The 27,517-nt window shown below is 37.2% G+C and overlaps 1 protein-coding gene across 2 annotated transcripts in view; it reads left to right on the plus strand.

Moving 5' to 3' along the window:
* The first annotated feature begins 3,192 nt into the window (after window positions 1-3,192).
* The window catches only part of tspan5a (tetraspanin 5a), a 34,379-nt gene continuing 10,054 nt past the window's right edge, over window positions 3,193-27,517 (plus strand). For both annotated transcript variants that reach the window (XM_052139543.1, XM_052139617.1), the window contains exons 1-8: window positions 3,193-3,560; window positions 12,854-12,904; window positions 13,200-13,346; window positions 15,576-15,746; window positions 19,685-19,810; window positions 23,624-23,671; window positions 24,776-24,892; window positions 26,614-26,675. In XM_052139543.1, coding sequence (XP_051995503.1) covers window positions 3,477-3,560; window positions 12,854-12,904; window positions 13,200-13,346; window positions 15,576-15,746; window positions 19,685-19,810; window positions 23,624-23,671; window positions 24,776-24,892; window positions 26,614-26,675 — 806 coding nt within the window. In that variant the 5' untranslated portion in view covers window positions 3,193-3,476. The remainder of the gene's footprint in view (window positions 3,561-12,853; window positions 12,905-13,199; window positions 13,347-15,575; window positions 15,747-19,684; window positions 19,811-23,623; window positions 23,672-24,775; window positions 24,893-26,613; window positions 26,676-27,517) is intronic.

A 27,517-nucleotide genomic window follows, 5' to 3' on the forward strand; every position in this document is an offset into this window, starting at 1 on the left:
TGATACTTTCCTAGATCTGCTGGATCTTTAGATTTCCGCCATCTCCTCTCAGCGGCCCTGAGGTCAGTCCGATGTTCACATCAGACAGCCAGGGGCTGGGTGGTGTATTACGTGCTGGTCTTACACCACCCAGTGTATCCATTATTTATTAATCTTGGTAATGTTAATAGATAGACACACAAATGATCTTTGCTAGTTCATAGAGCATGAACTAATGTTAACATACAACTTTTAATTTCAAAAATATATTAGTAAATGTTATACAAGATTAACAAATGCTAACAATGTATTGCTCGTTGTTATTCATGTTAACAAATTTAGTAAACTAACGTTAACAAATGGAACCTTATTTTAAAGTGTTACCCATTTGACTATTTTATATGAGAAAAATGATTTCCTTCATGTTCATGATTTTACAAATAGTACTTAAAGGAACAATGCATGGGCATTTAATGTCATAAATATTTAAATAATATCTTAATTAAAAATAAACATTCCATTTCAAAGCCTGGCAAAAATGTACATTGATACAATTGAACAAACTAAAAAGAAATGTTAATATTGATCAAATACAACTAAAATAATTTAAACATCTTGTAAAAAAAAAAAAAAACAGCAACATTTTAAAAGAAACACTCTTTTGTTTTATAGAACAAATAGACAACTTAAAACTCATCACAAGAACAACTGACTCTTAGGCCTGTCTTGTCATGTAATTCCAGGAAACACCTCTCTCAAATCTCTCCCTAAAAAAATGAAATGCGAAGGTCTCTCTGGAAAGTTCTGGTTCTTCAAAAAGATTGCAGAGGGGACTTTCCTTGTCCTCTTCTTCCAACTGTAGGAGACGAGTCTTTTCAACCGTGCCTCTGAACTGCGGTTTATTCACATGCAGCCATTTAACAACTGTTATGAGGTCTTTAATTATTGGTAGCTCCTTCATTAGAGAAGAGTAAAGAATAATGTAATTATTGGTTTTAGTATTTGAAACAACACCTTTAGACAGTATATATACAGTATATTTATGTGTGTGTGCATGTGTATGATAGATACATACATATCTATATGTCTATATTTGACACATACTGTACCTCATTGCTGCTGGGAGTACCTTGTTCTCCTCTTGGAAGTGACTCCTGAACAAAGGCTTCTCTCTTATAACACATTTTTGGTTGATTTAGAATTGTTGTTCAAGAGATGGCTAGTGTTGTCTGGAGGGAAATTGGGAGATACCTTTCAGAGATAATTCCAAAAGGATTGGAGTCACACTTGACAGATTTTTTATTTTTTTTTGAATTCATGAACAGCATGAAGTCCAATTTAATTACTTGAAGTGGTAATAAATTACTTAACGAGTTCAAATCAAAGGATGCACCCAGAACAATGTGCATAGCATACTGAAAAACAACAAAAACTATTTCAAGAACAGTTCAAATTGCATTAAAAGTACTATGCAAAAGCACACTTTTTTTATTTATGTCAAAAACATGATTACTCTATATTCCTCACCATCAACTTGAAACCCCCACAGTCTGACTAATTGTGCAGTCACTTTTGCACTGCTGGTTGATGGTGTGTCTCTGACCGCTGGCGTGGGCACTGGTGGTTGATGGTGTGTCTCTGACCGCTGGCGTGGGCACTGGTGGTTGATGGTGTGTCTCTGACCGCTGGAGTGGGCACTAGTGGTTGATGGTGTGTCTCTGACCGCTGGCATGGGCACTGTTTCACTGGTGGTTGATGGTGTGTCTCTGACCGCTGGCGTGGGCACTGTTTCACTGGTGGTTGATGGTGTGTCTCTGACCGCTGGCGTGGGCACTGGTGGTTGATGGTGTGTCTCTGACCGCTGGTGTGGGCACTGTTTCACTGGTGGTTGATGGTGTGTCTCTGACCGCTGGGGTGGGCACTGGTGGTTGATGGTGTGTCTCTGACCGCTGGTGTGGGCACTGGTGGTTGATGGTGTGTCTCTGACCGCTGGCGTGGGCACTGTTGGTTGATGGTGTGTCTCTGACCGCTGGTGTGGGCACTGTTGCACTGGTGGTTGATGGTGTGTCTCTGACCGCTGGCGTGGGCACTGTTGCACTGGTGGTTGATGGTGTGTCTCTGACCGCTGGTGTGGGCACTGTTGCACTGGTGGTAGATGGTGTGTCTCTGACCGTTGGCGTGGGCACTGGTGGTTGATGGTGTGTCTCTGACCGCTGCCGTGGTCACTGTTGCACTGGTGGTATGTCTCTAACCGCTGGCGTGGTCACTGTTGCACTGGTGGTTGATGGTGTGTCACTAACCGCTGCCGTGGTCACTGTTGCACTTGTGTTTGATGGTGTATCTCTAACCGCTGACATGGGCACTGTTGGTTGATGGTTTGTCTCTAACCGCTGGCATGGGCACTGTTGGTTGATGGTGTGTCTCTGGCCGCTGGCATGGGCACTGTTGGTTGATGGTTTGTCTCTAACCACTGGCATCACTGTTGCACTGGTGGTTGATGGTGTGTCTCTGGTCTCTGGCCACTGGCATGGGCACTGTTGCACTGGTGGTTGATGGTGTGTCTAATCACTGACATGGGCACTGTTGCACTGGTGGTTCATGGTGAGTCTCTGGCCACTAGGGTGGGCACTGTTGCACTTGTGGTTCAAATGCTACATGTGGTTCAAGAGTGTTAGCAGGCTACCATAAACTCACAAACCAGAGGCCTAAATAAAACAAAACAAACCGTATATGTTCACAAATATATATATTTTTAAGTTTCAGTGACTTTATCGCAATGCTTATTTACAAAACACAATCTGAAGGGTATCGAAATGTCCCCAGAAAAATATTTGATTTATTAAAGCACCTAAAAGAAAAATGCAATTTAAAAATATTCAAGCTTCAATAAGAGTAACAAGAAACACATCTGTAGATTGAGTAGTAATCAGATAAAAACAAAGCATTTATAGATTCATTGTTCACCAAATAATGATAGATTTATAAAGATATTACAAAGACAGCAACTCACCATGTTCTGTGCCATGATCGTTCTGTTGTCATATTAGCTCCGCCCCAACTTCCGGCCTGAGACTGCTGGCCAGAAACTGCTGTGACGTATGGCTCTGTGGTTCTGTAGATGTAAACTTCACCGCGCGTGCACGTTAGGGGCGGAGAATGCTGGTGGGGGAAGACTGACGCACAACAGATGATTGGTTACTAGTGCTATCAATCAAAAGCAGCCATGTCAAGTGAGGGAAAAACGGTATGAACTAATTGCGGAGAGGAAGGGTCAATGATTTCGAGAGGTCAGCAGATTTGTTTATAAGTGCAGCTATAACTGTTGATAATATTTAGTTGCGCCAGTGCAGTCGGTCGACATAATGTTTCCTTCATGTGGATAATAACATATCCAGGGCAGTTTGTCATCGATGTCAAGAGCGGAATAATCAAACTGAACCTGCTTCGCGTTTAATGTGACCCGACAGTTTGCATTGGAGAAAACGTATGTCGAGCCAATGATGTCAGGCAAGCATTACAAGGGTCAAGAAGTCAGTTGCTGCATCAAATATTTCATATTTGGATTTAACATCATATTTTGGGTAAGTGATTATTTTTGCGGTACCACTACCATAGGCTACCTCTTTGTTCATAATATAATATAATATAATGTAATGTTCCTCTATGGCATTGCGTTTGAATGTAAAGCTGTAATATTGGTATTTCGCCCGAGTGCGAGTTCAGTTCCTTTGTTCGTTCAAATGAAATGCGAGTAGCCGTTGTGTACAGTACAAGACTTGTCGATTACATTTAAAATCATTAGATTCAACTGTTTTACAGTTAACTGCTCTTAAACGTTGAACCGAACGCTTAAAACAAGCTGGACGCAGCGCAACGAATAGAACGGAACGCAGGTGTCTCGAGACGCGTTTTTATAAGTTGACGTTCTTTTTAACCTGACACGGCGTCTAAAAAACGCAATGCCCCGGCCGCGCGAGACGCTGTTATAACAACAAGACGCACCGCAACGGTCAAGGACGTACATTTAGCGCTTGTTTACATAGAAAAACTATTTAAAAAAACAGCGCAGACGGATGCAAGAACACGTTCGGTGTGAACGGCCCCTTAGAGTCAAGCGAAACAATTTCTTTGCTATCACCGAGCCATTTATCTGACAGCAGCATAGTCAAGTGCGTCCTACAGATAATCGGCTTTCTCTCGCGATGCATCTGGACCTCATAGCAGCGCGTGCTATGAGACTTAACACATGCCTACTGTATATTGCACTAAACGTAATAACTTAAATTGACAAGAGATTAGATCATGTCGCAATGCTTGGAAAATGCTCTAATTTCAAAGGGAGCATATATCTCGATAAAGCATGATGTGATCCTTTTTATTCACTATGTTAGTTCTGTTTTAGTGACTATCTGGGACACATCGCATCGTTTCACACGATGAGCTGTTTAATAACGAGCGTTATTGAGCGTTCACTGTGTTGTTGTACAAGCATGTTATTGTGCACATGTTTCATGTATGTTGGCCCATAGAGTCATATTCTGAAACTGCATTGAGATAATAAGCCTCTTCCCCTGGTGTGATCCAGTATTACTGTAATGCAGGGTAGTTGCAAGTGTTTCTGAAACAAAAACGAGGAAGACATTTGTGTTAAAAAAATTCAAATAACCATATCTCTTACTTAAATTATCATGGTGACCACAGTGTCTGCTTAAATACCATAATTGCATCAGTTATTGTTACTACTGTAAAACTACATTTTACAATAAGGGTCTGTTCTTTAATATTAATGCTTTAGGTATCATGAACTAACAATTAATTTTATTGCATCATTAATCTTGGTATATATACATTTTCTTCATTCATTGTTCATGTTAGATCATATGGCATTATGCAATGTTAATGTATGCAACTTTGCCTAACCGAGATTAATAAATGCTGTAAAAGTATTGTTTGTTGTTCGTTTATGTTAATGTTAGTGAATACATTACTGTAAAGAAATTAGTACTAGCCGCCACTATCATAAAAAATGTATACACCGATCAGCCACAACATTAAAACCACCTGCTCACCACATCTTCTCACCACATTTGTACAGAGCAGTTATCTGAGTTACCGTAGACAAAATCCCAGGAGATCAGCAGTTACAGAAATACTCAAACCATCCCGTCTGGCACAACTCTGTCCAATTGTGGTGAGGAGAATAGCACGAGATGCGGATTGGTGCTGTTTTTGCGGCATAAGGGGGACCTACACAATATTAGGCAGGTGGTTTTAATGTTGTGGCTGATCGGTGAATAAAAAATGACGAGTCTGAAAGCTGTTTAAAATATTACTGTGGTAATTTTTTTATTTGTAAATAAGAGAGAGATCTTTTAATGCTCACTTCCAAAAAGACTGATATTTCACTATAAATACAATTCACTGGTTCTGGTTTATGGTTGAACACACAGATTCCTTGAAACTAGGAAGTTGACATCTGACTAAGGGAAGAATATATAGCCTTTTTGTTCTTCATTACATCAGCCAAGAACTCCTCCATATACATTAGCTCAAGCGTACATTGCATGTTCTAGTCATTCATCCACGGTTTGAAGAAGAATCAGAAAATGACATTATGCCGAGGCTGGAATGTTGCGGTCTTGTAATGTGCTCCGCTCTCCCAAGTCATTTTAGTTTTTTAATCATCTTATTTTGGTTTGGCATTTGGGGTTATTGTGACCGCAAGCACACTAAATCTATTTAAATATAAATGTGTCACAATTAAAATATTTCATTATTTCATCATATACCATGAAACAACTATACTAAGTGTAGTAATGGTGAACTACTGTAGTCTTGTGTAGTTGACATTACTGACATCCCTTGAAGAGTCAGTCCATCTCCATCTTAACAACAGATGATGCCAAACCGACCTGACTTGTTTATTAGAGCAGCAAACAAACCTCCCCGATACAATGGATTAAAATTTTTTTTTTGTGGTGTAGTTAATGTAGCAGTAAAGATTATGTACATGCTACGTTGAATAATCAAAAGCGTTAAAGATAATATTAAAGGTGGGGTATGTGATTTGCAAAACGGCCGGCAGATTTTGAAAATACACAACTCTAAGGTCCTACCTTCTCTCCTCCAACGCTGGCCCTGACTCCACCCATTCGAAAAACATGGACGCGCAATCATGCACGAGCGAAAACTCAGATGCGCAGTGTTCTAGCAGTGTTCTAGACTCACTAGTCAAACAGTGCATTCACCTGTCAGACAATTTTTCAGAGCAAATTGTTGACACAGCAGGAGGAGGGGTTCGCATACCACTCTTGAAAGGTGTAGAGCTGATTTTCTCATAACTGTAAAAAAAAAGAACATCGCCAGCCCTGGCGTCTGTACAGCGGTCTTCTATTCAAAACAGGATTCATAGAAATGTGGAACAACCCCACTAGCACTATAAAAGCTCTATTCTCCATACATAAATACAATCGCTTCCTGTTACTGGGTCACGAGCTTTGAGTATGCGCACGAACGGGACACGCGCGCCAGGGTGGTGGGGGAGGGGGCATGGTACGACCGTTTGATTGACACATTTTCTGTCCAATGATTCTAGATGGTCTTGAAAATGATTGGCTGGAGTTTTTCGAGTCCTGCCCGTTCCACAGATGATTAAATTGCTTAATTTTCATTTCAGTGCTTCTAATTTACAGCCAGTAAGTGGGTTAGGAATAGGATTTCAAGTTATTTTGAAAAAATGGTCAAAAAAGAAAATCACATACCCCACCTTTAAGTAAATTGTACATTTGTACTTTATTCAAACATGTCAAAAGGACTACTAAAGCATAAACTTGTCATATTTATTCACTTATTTGAGTGAAGTTCTCAGGTAAAAAAATAAGTACATTTTACTTAACTTTTTGAAGCTGGTGGTCCCAGCATGCACCGGGCTTGAATAATTAATGAGCATGTATGGTTTCATTGTTTGCAAGATTATTTACACCATTTTGATCGTTTATTTTGTTGTTATATTTGGTAACTTCTTTTTTGGAAAGTTTTAAGTAATCAAAATTAATGCATCTTGTTTATATACAGTAATTATATAATATTTCAGTAATGTGATGTTGTCTAATAAACTACATTGCAGCAGGAAGCTTCCCTCTGGAAGGCTTTCATATGTCATGCGGTACTTGATTAAACTTGTAAATAATAAAAGTTCAAAATGTGATGTGTTGAAATAAAATGATTATTTAAGTACCAATTAAATTGTTAAGTAAAAGTTACTGTATTAGCTGAAATGTTCAAGGTAACTCACTCATTTTAATGGTGAGTGAATCTACAAATTAAACTGTTTCATTGAATTGTATGTAAAAGGCTAAAAGCCTTTTAGAGTTGTGAATCACCATAGTGAACTAATAAGTGGACAAATTATTCAGTAGCATCTCTTGTCAAGGTATACGAGTGATTTACATTTATAGAATATTGTTCATGGGCTGTTGTACGTTCATATTTAAAAAATACCATAGGCACATCATAATGAGAGTTTTATCTCTAGTTAAAGGTGAAGTGTGTAATTTCTGCACCACTAGCATCACCTAACGAATGTTTACAATACAGGTTTCCCGGATACTCCCTCTTTTGCCATTGGTTGGACAAAAAGATAGTTCCACCCCCAAACTCACACCATTGGTTAAGCTAGTAATGCTTTTTGGGTTTGTCAAAGCAATGTTTTAATAGCACCATAGAGACATTTTTCAGGAAATCAACCTACTAATGACTAAGTTGTCTATGCATGTTAGGTTGTGTTCACACTTGGCCGGTTTAGTTCGATTAAAACGAACTCTGGTGTGATTGCTCTGCGGTTCATTTGAACAAGTGTGAACGCTGTCACCAAACAAGCGGACCTAGACCACCTGAAAATTGGGTCTCGGTCCGCTTCCAAACAAACTCTGGTGCGGTTCGATTGATGTATGAACGCAAAATGGACCAAAGACATCTAAACGGACCAAAAACAGGAAGTAATTTGCCTAATATTGACCTCAAGCATACATGGTTCTTCTCATCATTGGAGCAATGTTGCCCATTATAGTTCGGTACAGGCGCTGGAACCGCCGTCCACTGTCCTTGCAGCATATCTTCGCTTGTGCGTGCAACGGAGGAATTCCTGGCACTGTTTTGACTCCTTTACACCTTTTATTAGCTCTTATTTTGTTCTCAGCTGGTAAAAATACCACCATACGGTATATACATATATAAATTAAACAAGAGCATTTCACCCAGCAGCTAGCATTGTTTTGCATGATTGGCAAGTTTTGTCAAAAAATATACATCATAAAAGCTGTCCAATCAGGTTGTGACTTTTTCATGATGCCTTTGGTTTTGTATCATTAGGTTCAGTGTTAAAAATGCCAGTGTGAAGGCTAAGCGAACCAGGACTAAATGTATCATTTTCGTTTTTGGTCCAGACCAAGAGAACCGAACTACAAGTGTTAACATACCTTTTAACATCAAAAAAATTACACACATCACCACTCTCTTGAACACTCTCAGAAGTGAGAATGAATATACAAAGTGAAAATGAGTTAGGCTCTTCTAACCTGTTTCTTTAATCAAAGCACTCCTTTGTTTCTGCTGGACATTTTCTTGGCTATACTAGACAGGATTTATTGTGTATCATTCCCTTTGCCTTCAGATGCATTGCTTTGGAACAAGAACACAACAAAAAATCGGTAAATTAAATGTAATATTCTTATTTCACTCAACATAAAATTTTAATTAATATATTATAAACAATAATATTTTATTGTGAGTAGTATTAAAGACTGAACTGATATTAATCAGAATTCATGTTCTAAATACAATACAATGCTACAATTCTACATGGTCTGCATGGCATAGATTGACAGGATTTTCTGGAGATGATATGTGTGCACTAATGGGCACATCTTATATCATTTTCTAATGTGGAATGCAAGATAGACCTCAAGGATTTTTATAGCCGTTTTGCTTAAGCTTTAGTGGCACAGCTTACCATTATGATCGTGATCATTATATTGTGTGTTTGGCCTTGCTATATTTGTGAATCCATAGGCTACTCAATTGATTGAAAGCTGCATGGCCAAATGCAAACATCCGAGATGGACTATCTATTTATCCATGTATGTCCACAAAGAAATTGTGAAGTGTGTCCGGCTTATATCACAAAGAACACGCTGTAATGCTTAAATAGCTGGATGTTTTCCGGTTTGCTCGATTGTGCCGTGCTAAATTAGATGGGAATGAATGGAACCTTTGTATTTAATACATCTTGTTTTTATAATTAAGTCCAAAAACACTTAATTTTCTTTCTTGCTTCTGTCTCAGGGCCTACTGCTATTGGAAAACATGCAGTTTTATAAATTAGTCGAGATCTTTTTTTTTTTTTTTCTTTCAAATTTTCTTACTGAAATTGAACCTCTTATTTGTCAAATATATTTTAACAGCATGTGGGTAGTTGACTGTATAGGACATCAAGATATTAAGTTAATTATATGTAAGTTTTTTTGGCAATTTTAATGACATTTTTGCCTTCATTAGTACTTCATTAGTATAAATAAATGTTTTATATTTATTGCAGGATGTCATGCTGCTAGACACTTATAAATATACTTGATAACAACCCATAATGTTATCTTCTACAGTACATTACAGTACATTTTCTTTGTCTAATTACTCTTATAAGTTAGATCAAATATAACTGAAACTATCACAGGGTTTTGGACAGTGTTTCTATGTACTAAACAGTTTTACTTAACATAAATATTCTTGTATTGAACAGCTACACCAGTGCTAACTAACCAGTATTAACCAGCCTGGACCAATGAAAATGATTATTTAGTTTTTAGCAGGGATATCTCTACAAAAGCACAAAACAGCTATCCATTTGGACAAATGTGTTCACTATGGAAAACAAATCACTAATAATGTTATTGATGTCTAAATACAGATATACGTAAATGGTGTGTTCTGAGTTAATTTATTAGGAAAATAACTATGTTGGATACACTGTACCCGCAATCACAGTATGCACACAATAACGCTTGTGAGGCATAGTGTTGTGCACAGTGAGGGCACTGCTGAAGAAAAGATGGACCGTTACTATTAGAGACAAAAAAAGGGCTGTTAAGACTGAAAGGACTTGGCAAAATGTGGTTGCTTTGAAATGTGAATGGAGCTCTGGAGATTTTAAAGCCTGTGCTGGCTTGAGATGTGCAACGTGATCTGACAAAAGGTCCTGACCTCTCTGAATCGCTGCAGTGTTCATGTTTGAAAGCAATAGTGAATACATAAACTGGAATGGCACAGATACAATTTAGCTCAAAGATGTGTTTCCAATGTTTTTAAGATCATAGGAAAAAATAGGAAAAAAAAAAAGTGTTGTTGACCACTAAGGCTCACTGTATAGAACAAATTCAGAAAACATTTGTAGAAACAAAAAAAAAAAAGTAGAATAATTTAATTGACAAACATTTTTTTCCTATATCTAAAATACAATTTGTGAGCATGAATGTCAGTTTGAACTGTGTATTTGCATTTATGTTAAAGTAGAAATCCTTAGGATAGGACTGAGTGGCATGTCCAGCTAAGGCTAGAAGAATCACAGCCCTATTTGTAAATGAGGACATCGGTCTCATGGGAAGAATCAGATGTCTGTTCAGATGTCACTATATTAGAGCAGAATGCAGGAACTTTATGGGAGAGTTCTACACAAGCAACTCATTCAACTGCATTGGAATTATTATATACAAATCTCATATGAGAGAGAGATTTGAGAGGTTGTTGCTGTTGCAAGGGTTGTGACCTTATGTTTGGTGAAGCTGAGGAAATCTGAAAAATGCTTGCTATCCCTTTATCACTGATGTTCGATATTCATAATAAACCCTTGAGCTTGAATAATTTAAGCAGGTTTGTTTGGTCAAAAGGAACCCGCGTAGGGATGTTAATGATTCATCGATTAATTGTCATTAATAATTTGCTCGATTAAGCTTATTGATTGTTGATTAATTTCAGGATAAATGCATTCTGTAATCATAACAGTAGACTTTGATAAGACTGTCTACTCTATACAGTCACCTGCCGCTAGAGGGTGTTTGGTGCTTTATGTCATTATCCGGTTCACAGAAGAAGAGCCGACGCACAGATTACAGATGAAGTGGGCTCAATGTAAACCAATTTTTGAGCGTTTCTCTGTAAATGAACATTAATGTTTTCTATGCAAAACATGATAGTGTGTTAAAGGACAACATGACAACAAGCACTGTTGATCTCCTTGTTTCATCACAACCTACAATTACGTCTGTGATTGCCGGGAAAGCACAAAGGTACATTCAGCTGACATCACGCTATCTCCAGAGAAGCGGTAGCTTATATTATGTACTGTGTTTATGCAGAGTGTTATGATTTGACTTAACTTCTACTAAAACAGTAAGTCCAAAGATCCAAAATATCCCACGATCCACAACATAAAGTTTTAATGAACTCAAATATGTATTAAAATTATATATCTTAAGTATCGTAAGATAGAAGTTACTACTAGGCCTAATTTTATTTAATTATTAGTAATTAAACTATTCGCAAATTCGAACTAAACATAGCCTAAATGTATTAAAATGCACTGAACTAAGAATATTTTAAGAGGAAAATACCAATACTTGCATTTCTTAAGTGTATTAATTTAAATTATATTTAAACAATAGGCTACATGCACATATTATTTGGTGTCCTCCACATGCGTTTTGCGATATTAACGTTAACGATTAATCAATTAATTGATAATTAATTTCCATTATGATCGATTATGAAAATGTCTGAAAATCGACATCCCTAAACTCATGTGGGCATTTAATTGCAATTTATTTTGTATTGATTGATTTGTTTCACTGTAAATGTCTGTTTCATGTAAAGTCATTGTTAGGATTAGTGTTATCAAAAGTACCGGTACCAAGTCGATACTATAATAAAAAAGATGTAAGTATACCAGTGTTTCTGCAGCACAGGTGGTACCGAGCACCGACTCATTCCGGTATCAGTGTGCGATATGACTGATACACTACAGCTTTAAAATAAACATTTTCACTTACACTGAAATGGACAATTAATCAAATTAATATCGTGACATGTCCTAGTATGATTTATTAAACTGCTAAAGGCTGCAATCGTAGTGTGGAAGAGCTGCGTACTTTGAATGAATATATAAATCCCCATTTGTGTTATAAAATGTCAATAAGTTGAATTTACTTAAACTATATACATAGCATTTTAATGAATCTTTTGAATCAGTGATTCACTGAGTCACTCATATTACACACATTTTTTGCCAGCTACTGTCAGTTTGTAGGATAATCTACAGAAATGGTTACTGAATGCGTCACTGAATTTATATAAATGGATTTAAAAGACTTGACACTTAATCCCCGTAATCGCAGTGGACATTTCTGGACATCTTTGTGTGATTTTTGGTACCCTGTACCCTTTTCCTGTTGCAAGTATTGAAAATTGTGGGTGAAGTGAGTGTGTACAATCAGTTATAATATTCCTTGCTGTTCTGAGAAACTGCTACTGTTGTTTACCAATAATACCAACAGTCTGTCAATTTTCAAAGTCCTGGACATTTAGTTTTTTTCTTGTAAGTCCCATGTTTCCATACCAAACTGTAATACTGTATGTAATACCAGGATGCTTTAAACATTACTTTTATATAACATTTCCAAGACTTGTTGGTTAACGTTAACACTTAATTTTCTAAACAATAGGAACAGCTTTTGACTTGTTTTTTAAAAAAATGTGTGTATACCACATTAAATCATCTGAATGCATAGTGAATTTAACATACTGCAAAATGTATCTTGTTTTGTAGTTGCTGGGGTTGGCTTTCCTTGGAATTGGATTATGGGCATGGAATGAAAAGGTGAGAAAAATACAATATTTAGTGCATAATCCATAAAAACTAATATAAATATTAAATATTTTTTGTATGTAAGGTTCTCTATATTTCCAGTCAATGCATTACAGTATATTTGATGTTGAGATGTCATTGTTCTTTTTATTAGCTATGGCATGACTGAGGTACAGTGATTTGTTGTCACCTTCATAAAGACCTGAAATATAACATAAATATCACATGTGCTCAAAGAGGAGCTGTATTCTCAAAATATGAACGCACACACCTAGTTAACCTAGTTATCTTTCTTTCTGTCCCTCAGGGAGTCCTCTCAAACATCTCCTCCATCACAGATCTGGGTGGATTTGACCCAGTGTGGTTGTTTTTGGTAGTGGGAGGGGTGATGTTCATCCTGGGATTTGCCGGCTGTATTGGCGCCCTGAGGGAGAACACTTTCCTACTCAAATTTGTAAGTTTTCAAGGCTTTGAAGTAAGAAAGTGCTACATTTCAGAATCAGGGACCCACTATCCATTTTTGAGGATGCATGTGATACCTACATTGGCGCCTCCACTTTAACATTTTCTCCTTTCAGGTGGGGGTGGTTCCTCATTGTGCTCGCTTAATGTGGTGCCACTATGCGTTGCATACATTTGCATATATGGTTTTTGCACCTCTGATTATAATATATCCAGTCAGAAGTGTCCAGTTAATTGGTCCAGCTTACTTCCATGATAATATTCAAATTCCTTTTCCACAATCCATTGTATTACAGTTTTTATCGATTGCTAACACACTATAACTGATTCTGTTGCCCCAGTTATGCTAACCATTACTTAAACTCTTGAAACAGACACATTTCTCAAAACTATTAACACAATTCACCCGTTTTCACACATGTTCCAGTTTGTTTAATATTTTTTTCTAAACTCTACACATAAATGCCATCATTTTGAACAGGTTTAACCATGTTCTTATTCAGAAAGCACAAGCACTCAAAATAATTCACTCAAGGCATCAAAGCCTGAACTCAGATAACATACATTTCTCCATGTGTAAACACAAAATTGTTCAGACCCCATTTAGAATTTCAGGATGAATAAAAAAGGCCATAGGAAATGATGTGCTTTGGAAAATGAATTCTAACCATGTTTGAAGAGCTGAAAGTCAGAGAGACAACAGACAAACAGAGGGGAAGAAAAAGATGAAGTGGCAGAAGAACAGTTGATCCTGATGATATTTGCTCTACAGTATGCTGGGCATCAAGTCCAGCTAAATCGGAGTCATTTTACATCTTTCATTTACGTAAAACTGAAGAAAAGAAAACAGTCAGCTACAGTAACTGCAGTGACTGAAAATTACTGTAGAGATTAGTTAACCTACAGGGCTTCTATACTACATTTCTGCTGTTTAGAGGCCATGTGCTGTATCACATGTTCATGAAAATAATGAAATAATTTGTTAAAATGGGTGTCTTGACTAACCTGATAATAGCTCTATTTGGTCTACTGTAATGTACTGTATTTCTGTCAGAAATTACAATACAGACTGATATAAAAAACATTTGTGCCAACTCTTAAGTTTTACAGTATATTATATTCCTTATCTATGCGAATTTCTCTGTGCTTTGAAACAATTTGTTAGTGTAGAGTAACAAATATTCTTTTTGACAGTCATTTTCACCCAGCGTCACTTTACAATACCGTAATGAAGGCTTACTCTCAAATACATTTTTGAACACTTCCATATTTTATATAATATTTCAGTAAGTGCTTTAAAAGCAAACCATATAGAGATTGACATGCAAAATTCTCCCTGATTGTAAAAGGTTTTTGTAGCAGTGTTTTTAATTGATCCCACTGATGTGTTGTGAGCAGTGGTGTACTTTGTGTTTGCTGGGTTTGTGTCCATGTTTAATTTTTACAGATATGTTTTTGAGTGAAATGTTTGATTTTGACATGGAAGTTTGAAGTTTTCAAAAAATTGGTGTGTAGTTTTGAAATTGTGTTTATAGTCATGAGAACATTTATTAAATTGAAAGTGAATTTTTTTCTAAAAATGTTTCTGGACAATCGAGAAAAAATTTAATGATTGGTCAAATAAGATGTGCCAAATTTCAAAGAATTGTTTTACATCCCATAGATAACCCTGATAGATGTAGTCAAAGAAGTATGTAATACCTAGAGCGAGCTACCTAGAATCTTGTGACTTCCATCGTGCCATTTTTTTTGTTTTGTTTTGAATCCTGCCATCTTTGTTCTTGGGCACTCAGTTCTGGGCACAAAATGTTTGTTTTGTGTGTCAGCCTTCCAGGTTAGGCCTTGGATCGAGGGATCTGTGAACATTTTTGCACACACTTCGTTTCCACTTGTTGATTTAGCTTTAAAAATTTAATTAATTTATTGAAACTGGAAAAACTTAAACCAGAAATATTACTACATTTAAATTACCCTTCAATCAAAATGAACAAGCAATTAAAATAACAAAGTGGTCAAATATATACTGTATATAACCTACCCAAATCCAGACATTTCCTGTTTCCGACCTCCTCAACTATCCCTCTACAACAACAAAATACAGATACACATTAAGGTCATAGATACAATCATTAATTTATTCATACATTTTAGTTATTGAAACCTGCAATTAAACAACTCCTTAATGACTGTAAAAAAAAGTATTTTTGTCTTTCTCCTTCAGTTTTCTGTGTTTTTGGGGATAATCTTCTTCCTGGAGCTGACTGCTGGGGTCCTGGCATTTGTCTTCAAAGACTGGATTAAAGATCAGCTCAACTTTTTCATCAACAACAACATACGAGCTTATAGAGATGACATTGATTTGCAGAACCTCATTGACTTCACTCAGGAATATGTAAGACTCCCAGCAAGAGCTCATGTCACACATATTACAGAGACCTAGATTTTTACATTTTCTGGAGAAACTTGCCATCACATTGCACTGTGTTCTTAGTGGTTGGTCTATGCTTTGCTATGTAGTTGCTAAGATGTTCCTAGTGATTTGTGGGTGCTAGATGCTAAGGTGTTCCTAGTGATTTGTGGGTGCTAGTTGCTAAGGTGTTCCTAGTGATTTGTGGGTGCTAGATGCTAAGGTGTTCCTAGTGATTTGTGGGTGCTAGATGCTAAGGTGTTCCTAGTGATTTGTGGGTGCTAGTTGCTAAGGTGTTCCTAGTGATTTGTGGGTGCTAGTTGCTAAGGTGTTCCTAGTGATTTGTGGGTGCTAGATGCTAAGGTGTTCCTAGTGATTTGTGGGTGCTAGATGCTAAGGTGTTCCTAGTGATTTGTGGGTGCTAGATGCTAAGGTGTTCCTAGTGATTTGTGAGTGCTAGTTGCTAAGGTGTTCCTAGTGATTTGTGGGTGCTAGTTGCTAAGGTGTTCCTAGTGATTTGTGGGTGCTAGTTGCTAAGGTGTTCCTAGTGATTTGTGGGTGCTAGTTGCTAAGGTGTTCCTAGTGATTTGTGGGTGCTAGTTGCTAAGGTGTACCTAGTGATTTGTGGGTGCTAGTTGCTAAGGTGTTCCTAGTGATTTGTGGGTGCTTGATGCTAAGGTGTTCCTAGTGATTTGTGGGTGCTAGATGCTAAGGTGTTCCTAGTGATTTGTGGGTGCTAGTTGCTAAGGTGTTCCTAGTGATTTGTGGGTGCTAGATGCTAAGGTGTTCCTAGTGATTTGTGGGTGCTAGATGCTAAGGTGTTCCTAGTGATTTGTGGGTGCTAGTTGCTAAGGTGTTCCTATTGATTTGTGGGTGCTAGATGCTAAGGTGTTCCTAGTGATTTGTGAGTGCTAGTTGCTAAGGTGTTCCTAGTGATTTGTGGGTGCTAGATGCTAAGGTGTTCCTAGTGATTTGTGGGTGCTAGATGCTAAGGTGTTCCTAGTGATTTGTGAGTGCTAGTTGCTAAGGTGTTCCTAGTGATTTGTGGGTGCTAGATGCTAAGGTGTTCCTAGTGATTTGTGGGTGCTAGTTGCTAAGGTGTTCCTAGTGATTTGTGGGTGCTAGATGCTAAGGTGTTCCTAGTGATTTGTGGGTGCTAGATGCTAAGGTGTTCCTAGTGATTTGTGAGTGCTAGTTGCTAAGGTGTTCCTAGTGATTTGTGGGTGCTAGTTGCTAAGGTGTTCCTAGTGATTTGTGGGTGCTAGTTGCTAAGGTGTTCCTAGTGATTTGTGGGTGCTAGTTGCTAAGGTGTTCCTAGTGATTTGTGGGTGCTAGATGCTAAGGTGTTCCTAGTGATTTGTGGGTGCTAGATGCTAAGGTGTTCCTAGTGATTTGTGGGTGCTAGTTGCTAAGGTGTTCCTAGTGATTTGTGGGTGCTAGTTGCTAAGGTGTTCCTAGTGATTTGTGGGTGCTAGATGCTAAGGTGTTCCTAGTGATTTGTGGGTGCTAGATGCTAAGGTGTTCCTAGTGATTTGTGGGTGCTAGTTGCTAAGGTGTTCCTAGTGATTTGTGGGTGCTAGTTGCTAAGGTGTTCCTAGTGATTTGTGGGTGCTAGTTGCTAAGGTGTTCCTAGTGATTTGTGGGTGCTAGATGCTAAGGTGTTCCTAGTGATTTGTGGGTGCTAGATGCTAAGGTGTTCCTAGTGATTTGTGGGTGCTAGTTGCTAAGATGTTCCTAGTGATTTGTGGGTGCTAGTTGCTAAGGTGTTCCTAGTGATTTGTGGGTGCTAGATGCTAAGGTGTTCCTAGTGATTTGTGGGTGCTAGATGCTAAGGTGTTCCTAGTGATTTGTGAGTGCTAGTTGCTAAGGTGTTCCTAGTGATTTGTGGGTGCTAGTTGCTAAGGTGTTCCTAGTGATTTGTGGGTGCTAGTTGCTAAGGTGTTCCTAGTGATTTGTGGGTGCTAGTTGCTAAGGTGTTCCTAGTGATTTGTGGGTGCTAGTTGCTAAGGTGTTCCTAGTGATTTGTGGGTGCTAGTTGCTAAGGTGTTCCTAGTGATTTGTGGGTGCTAGTTGCTAAGGTGTTCCTAGTGATTTGTGGGTGCTAGATGCTAAGGTGTTCCTAGTGATTTGTGGGTGCTAGTTGCTAAGGTGTTCCTAGTGATTTGTGGGTGCTAGTTGCTAAGGTGTTCCTAGTGATTTGTGGGTGCTAGATGCTAAGGTGTTCCTAGTGATTTGTGGGTGCTAGTTGCTAAGGTGTTCCTAGTGATTTGTGGGTGCTAGATGCTAAGGTGTTCCTAGTGATTTGTGGGTGCTAGATGCTAAGGTGTTCCTAGTGATTTGTGGGTGCTGGTTGCTAAGGTGTTCCTAGTGATTTGTGGGTGCTAGATGCTAAGGTGTTCCTAGTGATTTGTGGGTGCTGGTTGCTAAGGTGTTCCTAGTGATTTGTGGGTGCTAGATGCTAAGGTGTTCCTAGTGATTTGTGGGTGCTAGATGCTAAGGTGTTCCTAGTGATTTGTGGGTGCTAGATGCTAAGGTGTTCCTAGTGATTTGTGGGTGCTAGATGCTAAGGTGTTCCTAGTGATTTGTGGGTGCTAGTTGCTAAGGTGTTCCTAGTGATTTGTGGGTGCTAGTTGCTAAGGTGTTCCTAGTGATTTGTGGGTGCTAGTTGCTAAGGTGTTCCTAGTGATTTGTGGGTGCTAGTTGCTAAGGTGTTCCTAGTGATTTGTGGGTGCTAGTTGCTAAGGTGTTCCTAGTGATTTGTGGGTGCTAGTTGCTAAGGTGTTTCTAGTGATTTGTGGGTGCTAGAGTGTTCTAGGTGGTTGCTTACTGGCCCAAGTTAAAGGAGACCATCCCCAAGTCTCTGTGATATACTGGTGCTTGGATATGGATTGGATCCTTCCTTCAGTGTGCATCTATGTGAATGTTTTTGCCCATTTCATAATCTGCCAGGCTAAAATGATAAGTGTGATTGCTTAGAAAGGAAATGGCACTCCTCCCCTCAACAAACCACGTGATTTAAGGTATTACTCATGTCTTAAGCACAAACTCGTTCAAATGCCTCTACCTCAGTTTGAGCAATAGTAAAAGCGATGCATGCCTTAGCAAATCCCACCAATATGGTTACCAACAGTGGTTTGAAAGTTATTTTTCTGTAGGATGAAATGCTTCGAAACTGAGAAAATACTCTAGAAGATGCTGGGCAAACAATGAGGAAGGGTGTGAACAGGATGAAAAGAAGTAAATGTGTGTTGTACAGGAGGAGATAAATAAAGAGATCTGTTTATCACGGCCATTGTAACATGGTCCATTGCTTGATGCTCTTATCCAGTTTCCCGTGTCTTTCTGAACATTGAATTAGTTGGCACAGTTACTGTAATATGGATACTGTAAGCACTAAGCAGTGACTGAGATCCATGTCTTTGTTCTAAGTGTTAAAAAAACAGCACCCATACTGTATCAAAATATACATGTCCTTCAACATGGGCATTGCGTTGACATTTAAAAAGTTACTACACTCTGATACTAGTTTGACTGCATGTCAGAACAGCAGCTCATTTCTGTGTTTTATCCAGCTGTAGGTTCTGTACTGCAGTTGGCAGATCTGTTTCCTGCATATGACTTTCCTTAGGACAAATTTAATTAGATATCAGAGTTAGGCAGAAGCGGTCATGTTTTGCCTTGCTAACCTTCATGATGAGGAAGAAAGACAAAGCAAAGAACTGCATGTCAACATCAAATGCTAATATAATGGAAATAATGGGAAAACCATTTTTTTCAGGAATGCTTTACTTCCGCATATTCTTCATTATTTCAAATTATTGTAATTTTATCTAAATTATTTTATGAAAGCATGTACAGTATCAAGATGAGTTGCATCAGATTTTGATATTCCATTCTTGTTTTTTGTTTTGTTTTTTCGACAGTGGGATTGCTGTGGGGCATTTGGAGCAGACGACTGGAACCTCAACATCTACTTTAACTGCACAGACAGCAACCCCAGCCGGGAAAAATGTGGAGTGCCCTTCTCCTGTTGCACCAAAGACCCAGCGGTAAGAAGACCGAGTAGAGTGAAAGTAGAATCGATTTTTTTTTCTAAATATTCTATATACGGGCTGTCTTGCCTCCAAAGCATTTAACCTCGTGGAACCCCGCGAACACATGCGTGGACGTTGTTTTTTGGCTTTGCAATATGCTACCCATAATTTAAATTAATTTAAACTGACTGATCTCAATTTAGAAGAATCTGGGCTGTCATTAAAGGGTTAAACTTTCGACACACTGAGTCATGTGACAAAATAACATGCTGCCGATCACAGCAGAGTTTGTCTTTGGGAGAAATGCCAACAAAACTACATCTGGTAAGAAACCTCATTATGTTTTTACATTGAGCCTGTTTGAGTCAAACGATTAGTCTCTAGTTTCATCTGATATGCCATTAGTAAAATTTAAGCGATTTATTGTGAAACGCCACTCTGCTAAACACAATATTAGGGCTATTTTTCCTTAATACACAGTAAACATATGATTTCTATCACATTGAGAATCAATTTGTTTATCATAAAGATGTAAAATATTCCTTTCAGAGGCTTTATATGGAGTTAGGATGAAAATAAAGTGCATTTCGGACTGTTCTGAGACCAGTGCAGACAGACAGCACACTGGAGGTTAAGTCATTCACTAAATAGGGAGCAAGGGCGCATCCTATATCTTTCCTATGCAGCCAAGTGCATTCACTCCTAAAATCCGACCAATAGTTCAGTTTCAGGCTGCAAATGATGTTTGGACAGCTCAATATGTTTGGCAGACATGGGACAATGATAATCAGTACATATATTCAGAATTTATAATGCTAAATGCTATTTTAACATGGTTGGCATTGATTGGACGATGCTGGCCATTACTTTGAATCAGAATAATGTATGCTAATTTTTTATTGAGAAAATGTTTCAGCACTGGCTATCACTTGTTTGTTTGACAGTGGAAAGAGAGAACATGGAGATGTTGTTGCCAAAGTAGAGAAGGACATTAAAAACCCATTGTCACACAAAAGTCAAATCAAGTCAAATAATGTTTATTTGTAGAATTTTTTTGTGCTTCTCCAATACACATTGTTCAAAAGCAGCACTGTAAAAATTGCTAGGATTTTACAAGGTTTAACTGTAAACTCTTATGCTAAAATTCTGTTTTAGGTATTTTACTGTAAAATCAATGCAGGCTATGCCATTTTCTGTCATAACACAACAAATTACTGTGGAAAAAGAAATTATAATATCGCTCTGCATTATGGGAAAATTGTGTTTTATTTGAAGTCACCATTATAGTTTAGTGTTCCCTTTGGAATTTGGAAGAGATCTTATCTAATTTATTTCTAATGAACTTTCTCCCAGTTGGTGCAGTTGTGTTTAGGAACACAATTATTGTACTGGGATGTTTGGAGACAATTAGTCAATTTAATGGTTGACTTTATGTCAGACTATGATGTATAGTCTAAACTATATGATGCATTTGAAAGTAAAGAAATACTATCATATTAAATGAATAATGAGGAAGGGATACATTTGTTTTATCACTCATGAACTTTTAGAAAAAAATTATCATCCAGACACACTCTGCATACATATCTCAACTATGGTGACAATTAACAAACAATGTTGATAAAAAATGCAGATGATCATTGTGATTCTACAACACAGCTTCTAAATTACAGTCATTTCTTGGTCCTGTTCACTGTGAAGTCCCAGTAAACAGTTGTTTTAATTGTAATAACTTGTAGTAATGCGACTATGAAAGTCATGCAACTAGTAGCCAGGAATTTACAGTAAACTCTTTATTTGTAAAAAAAAACTAAAAAAATATGTACTGTGAGCTTTACAGAAAATTAGCTTTAATGTCTCTAAAACATGAATAACCAACACTCATAGAAACATCATAAACAATTTGATGAAAAAAAATCTGACTTTCTATAGCTTGGTGTTAGTTAAAATTTGACCACTTAGTCTTGCTGTCCACATATGTGGATATCAATTTTTAGGAAAACTGTTTGTTTGGTTAAAACTATTTTATTAGGTGCTACAATTTACAAATCAAAAATGGAAAGAGAAAATGCACACAACAGTCACGCTCAGATCTCAGGAGGTTAAACCCCAAAACATAAAGGGGTCATATAATGAGAAGTCAAATTTTCCTTTTTTCTTTGCATTAAAAAAGTTTGAAGTACTAAGAATTAAAACTAAATGGATGCATAAAGGAGAAAAAGGTCTGCCACACTTTGTGCTGTTCCTGGCTGTTCTGCAAAGTGCAAAGGAAATAGTTGATGAAGTTAAAGTTTAATATTGCACATTTCTGCACTATTTGTTTCTTGAGTCTGTCAGTAGGGTGACCAGACGTCCCGAAAAATTCAGGACAGAAATCCAAGCAGTTGTCCCGAATCCCGAATCCTGCCCTAATTGTCCCGAAAATTAGAACAAAGTCTCAGAGCAGACTCTCGAGTAGTTATAGTGTGATAGAATATTAAAAATTGCTCATTGCCATCCTGCAGCCAGCTCCTGTCGGCTGCTCATTGCAACCATAGACAGTAAAAGAACGTAGAGAGCTGCAGTGGGCTATGTAGACTACGTAGGCGGCAAGGCGCGAATTTCATGCTCAAAAAAGTCACAAGGAGTGATTTGATTGGATGTTGCTGATGTTAAAGCGCAGTGTTTGTTTTATTTGTTTCATGATGACACTTGAGTTCAGTGGTTTTTTTTATTTGTATTTCCGTGTTTACATGACAGACAGTCATTTCATTCAGAATTCCTCAATAAATAATTTTGCCCAGATTTTTGAAATTCATTAACCCCCCCCCCGTCCGTCCGTCCGTCCGTCCGTCCATCCCAAATTTTACCAGTTCTGATCTGGTCACCCTATCTGTCAGTGTAATCCAGTTTTTGAACAAAGGCTGTTATCGAAGGATAGGACAGCACAAACTGTATTGCCCCAACAGCAAACCCGCAGCCCGTATGAGAGCACAAAATGGATGTAAAGAGGCCATTAACAGAGAGTTCTTAAAGGCACAGTGGCAAAAAACTGTGAAGGTTGAAAGTGGTCATGAAAAATGAAATGATGACTGTTTCTGTAAATACTGGACTAAAGTTATGATTGGAAAAAAGAAAATTCTAAAAATATATATGTTATATGAGCCCTTTTTAAGCAAATGTTTAAGCACAATCTGTATGTCAATAATGATTTAAGAGAAATAAAACTACTTTTAAAAACAATTAAAAGAGAATTAGAGACACTAAAAGCATGAGAGGAAAGTGGTGTTTAACCCCCAAAAACCATGGCAAAGAGTATCAACAAATGAGAGTTTACAAACAGAGATTTGGCCTACGTGCACAGATTAAAAATAACATCTCAGATGTTATCCTTCTTTTTGCTTCTTTATATGTCTAAGATGGATAGGAAGGAATTATGGCATGTTATGAGCCATTAATTCTTAAAAATGAAACATCTGATGACATTATACACTTAAATTATGGGCCCCTCTATAAGTTGATTCATTATTTAAGAATGACAGAAAAGGGAGGTTGGTCAATTTGCAATATATTACTGTATATCAAAGAAGGTGGATATAAAATTGTGGAAAAAATAAAAATGTTGTTCATTTCTGGGACTGATTCAAAAATGAGCTATTTACAGGAAGGTTTAAGGATGTGAAGGGGAAAAGCACATACTGTTTGTAAGGAGGAAGGCTAATAAAAATGATGGGCTCACTCCCTCAGTCTCATCATGTCACTCCACTCTCACTGGAATTCTTCTTGGCTGTCAGCATGTTTCCTTTAAGATGTCTCCCATTAATTTCACATAAATGTCATGTTTTCCAGGAGGATGTTATCAACACACAGTGTGGATACGACGTTCGGGCGAAATCAGTGAGTCACTCTCATTATTCTTAATCCCTGTCATCAGTTTAACAAGGCAAAAAGTCTTCTGCAATGTTTCCCTTCTGCATTTTACTGCTGGGTGCATCGGAGAGTCAATTTACTGTATAAAACAACATACGGCCCTTTCTCAAAAGAAAGGGCCAAATTGCTGTAGTTATCTCTGGATTCTGTTTAACAGGAATTTACTTTAATTCTAATTCAGTTTTATTTGCATAGGGCAAAATGCATATTGTTCAAAAGCAGCTTTAAAAAAAATTGTAATTTAGAAAAACTGATGCATTACAAACCCCCCAGTGAGCAAGCAAAAGGCAACAGTTGCAACCCTCTTGTATAAGCATTCATCGGGGCAAACTATAGCCTTTGGTGCTTAAGATGTAAAACATCTTTAAAACCCATATAGAGGTTAATTGAATGCTACATATCCAAAACAAATATCGGTAGATAGAAACTTTGGAAAATAAAATGTATTACTATAACAGACTATTCATCACATGAACATGAAATATTCCATCTCAGTTCACATTATATAATTCATTTGGCTTATTTATTCTTGCAGTTTTGTTTCAACCTTAATGGGCATTCTTAACATTACCATTTGGAGTTATATAAATAAATCTGTACTCCTATATCATATACAAGTCAAACGCCTACTCATTCTTTATTATTACTGTTTTCCAAGTTTTAGAACAATAATGTCTTAAAAACTATGAAATAACTCCAATGGTATGGTAAGTATGAGGATTAAGCAATGACCAAAAAACGTTATATCAAAACTGTATTTTAAATTCATTAAATTTAGCACCTGCTGCCTAAATTACAGCTCTGCCCACTCTGTGCATGATCTTAAACAACTTTATTAGGTAGCCACCTGGAATGCTTTTTAAGCAGTTTTTCAAAAGTGTTTGTATGGATGTATGCTGGGTACTTGCTGGCTGCTTTTGGAATTTATATTTGTCTACAAAACAAATTTCAAGCATTTAGACATATGCCTTTAGGTCAAGGAGTCTTTATGGTCAGTCTGTGTCCAAACTTTTGACTGGTAGTATACATACAGGATATTAGTCCTGATATCAAACATTTGTTTCTCATTAGGATGCAGAGCAAAAGACTTACATTCATGTCAAAGGCTGTGTGCCACAGTTTGAGAAATGGCTACAGGACAACCTGACAGTAGTGGCTGGAATCTTCATAGGAATTGCACTATTGCAGGTGAGGATTTCCATACTGAATCTGTTGTTGCTGACAGTACATGCTGTTTATATTTTGGTTAGTATGCTTCTCTTTTCTTTTTGTATATTTCTTTTATTTTACATTTATATATTAATTGTAATATGTATACAGTGTTTAAATATATATATATATATATATATTAGAAACTGGTGGCCAAAAGTTTGGAATAATGTACAGATTTTGCAGTTTCGGAAGGAAATATGTTTAATTCACCAAAGTGGCATTCGACTGATCACAAAGTATAGTCAGGACATTACTGATGTAAAAAAAGTCACTATTTATTTATTTTTTTATAAAATCTAGACAGGCCCCATTTCCAGCACCCATCACTCCAACACCTTTCCTTGTGTAATCATACTAAATTGCTAATTTGGTACTAGAATATCACTTGCATTATATCAAATACAGTTGAAAGGTATTTGGTTCATTAAATGAAGCTTAACATTGTCTCTGTTTTTGTGTTTGTTTTTGAGTTGCCACAGTATGCAATAGACTGGCATGTCTTAATGTTAAAATTAGGTCAAAAATGGGGAAAAAAGAAACAACTTTCACTAGAAACTCATCAGTCAGTCATAGTTTTGAAGAATGAAGGCTATTCAATGCTTGAAATTGCAAAAAATCTGAAGGTTTCATATAAAGGTGTACACTACAGTCTTCAAAGACAAAGCACAACTGTCTCTAACAAGGACAGAACGAGATGTGGAAGGCCAGATGTACAACTAAACAAGAGGAGAAGTACATCAGAGTCTCTAGTTTGAGAAATAGACGCCTCACATGTCTTCAGCTGACAGCTTCATTGAATTCTACCCGCTCAACTCCAGCTTATTGTACAACAGTAAAGAGAAGACTCAGGGGTGCAGGACTTATGGGAAGAACTGCAAAGAAAAAGCCACTTTTGTAACAGAAACAGAAAAAGAAAAAGAAAAGGTTAGAGTGGGCAAAGAAACACAGATATTGGACAACAGATAATTGGAAAAGAGTGTTATGGATCTTAACCCAATTGAGCTTTTGTGAGATAAGCTAGACTGTAAGGTGGTGATAAGAAAGCCACATCTATGGCAAGTGCAACAGGAAGTGTGGAGTGAAAATGAGTAATCTGGAAAAACTGACAGCTAGAATGCCAAGGATCTGCAAAGCCGTCTTTGCTGCATATGGATGATTTTTTTGTAGTTTAAGAAGTTCTGAAATTTGTTTTCCAAATTGTAATAGTAATTTCTCACGTTATTAATGTCCTGACTATACATTGTGATCAGTTGAATGCCACTTTGTTGATTAAAAGTACCCATTTCTTTCCATAAGAGCAAAATCTGTACATTATTCTAAACTTTTGGCCGGCAGTTTTTATATATACTGTGGCAAGGAACACAAAACACCTATTGGGAGAAACCAGACTCACTGTGGGGGCCAGTTCCCCTCTGGCTAACAGCATGAATATAATGCCAATATTTGTGATTTATGTGAAGTGCAAGTCATGTTTTAAATTTGTAAATTAAGTAAGCTTTAAGGTCCATTGTAAAAAATAAAATGACTAATGTCTTTGAAGTTCATGCAGGATTAATTGCAGAAGTTCACATTGATGCATTGTTCTTTGTTAGTTGGCTTATGAAAGCTTATGTTGACAAATTCTAATCTATGTGTGCCATTTCAAGAGTGTAGTCCATATATATTATGTTTAAAATAATAAAGTTTTTTTTTTACAGATATTTGGAATATGTCTTGCACAAAATTTAGTCAGCGATATTGAAGCAGTTAGAGCCAGCTGGTAAGAACACACACAAATTCACAATGCACATGCTATAATACTTTTTATGACTTTATATTTCTATAGTCTTCAACTATTGTTTTCAAAGCCTACAAACATCTTTTGCTCAGCCCTTACATTGAGAGGTGCCACCATGTGGACCAAACAGGGAACAGAAATGGCTGACAATTGGTCAAGCTACTGTTTCTGTTTGTGCTCCATTGTAAACTTCTAGAGCAGGAGTCGGGAACCTTTTTTCACGAAGGAGCCAATTTTTATATCTTTGGTTGATAATTTTTTTTCTAAAGAGCCATCGCAGAAATCAATCATTTACTATTTTTATTTTATTTTTCAATAAAAGTATTTGTTATGCACATAGACTACTCAAAAACACCAAAACAAACAAATATGCAACAATTAAAAGTAACATGTTGCAATATAGAATTGAGTACACGTGTTTGTGCAGGTCTCCATAAAATTACTTGTTCCTGAAAAAGTTAACTTCCCTATAGGTCCCTATATCATTATTTTAATGATAAACGCTTTAAAAAATATTGCAATATCCGATCCAGGGCTATTTATGTCACATTTGACTCTGTTAACAAGGTTGAGCTCATTTGCTGAAAAAACACAGTGCAACCTTGTAAAAACAGGTCTCTAGTGTGCGAGCAAATGTGGTTGAAAATTTCTGTGTGTGAATATGGAAAATTATTTGGTGCTGCTGAATATCTGACACCTGTCATCAAATCTTATGAACTTATACCATCAGAATCAAAACTCCTTATGCATCTAACCTTAAATACAAATTACGTTTTAAATTGCAAAAAAATTAATTAATTAATAAACTAAAATCGTGGATGACT

The sequence above is a fragment of the Xyrauchen texanus genome, chromosome 1, assembly GCF_025860055.1.
Source record: "Xyrauchen texanus isolate HMW12.3.18 chromosome 1, RBS_HiC_50CHRs, whole genome shotgun sequence".
NCBI classification, from domain to species: Eukaryota; Metazoa; Chordata; class Actinopteri; order Cypriniformes; family Catostomidae; genus Xyrauchen; species Xyrauchen texanus.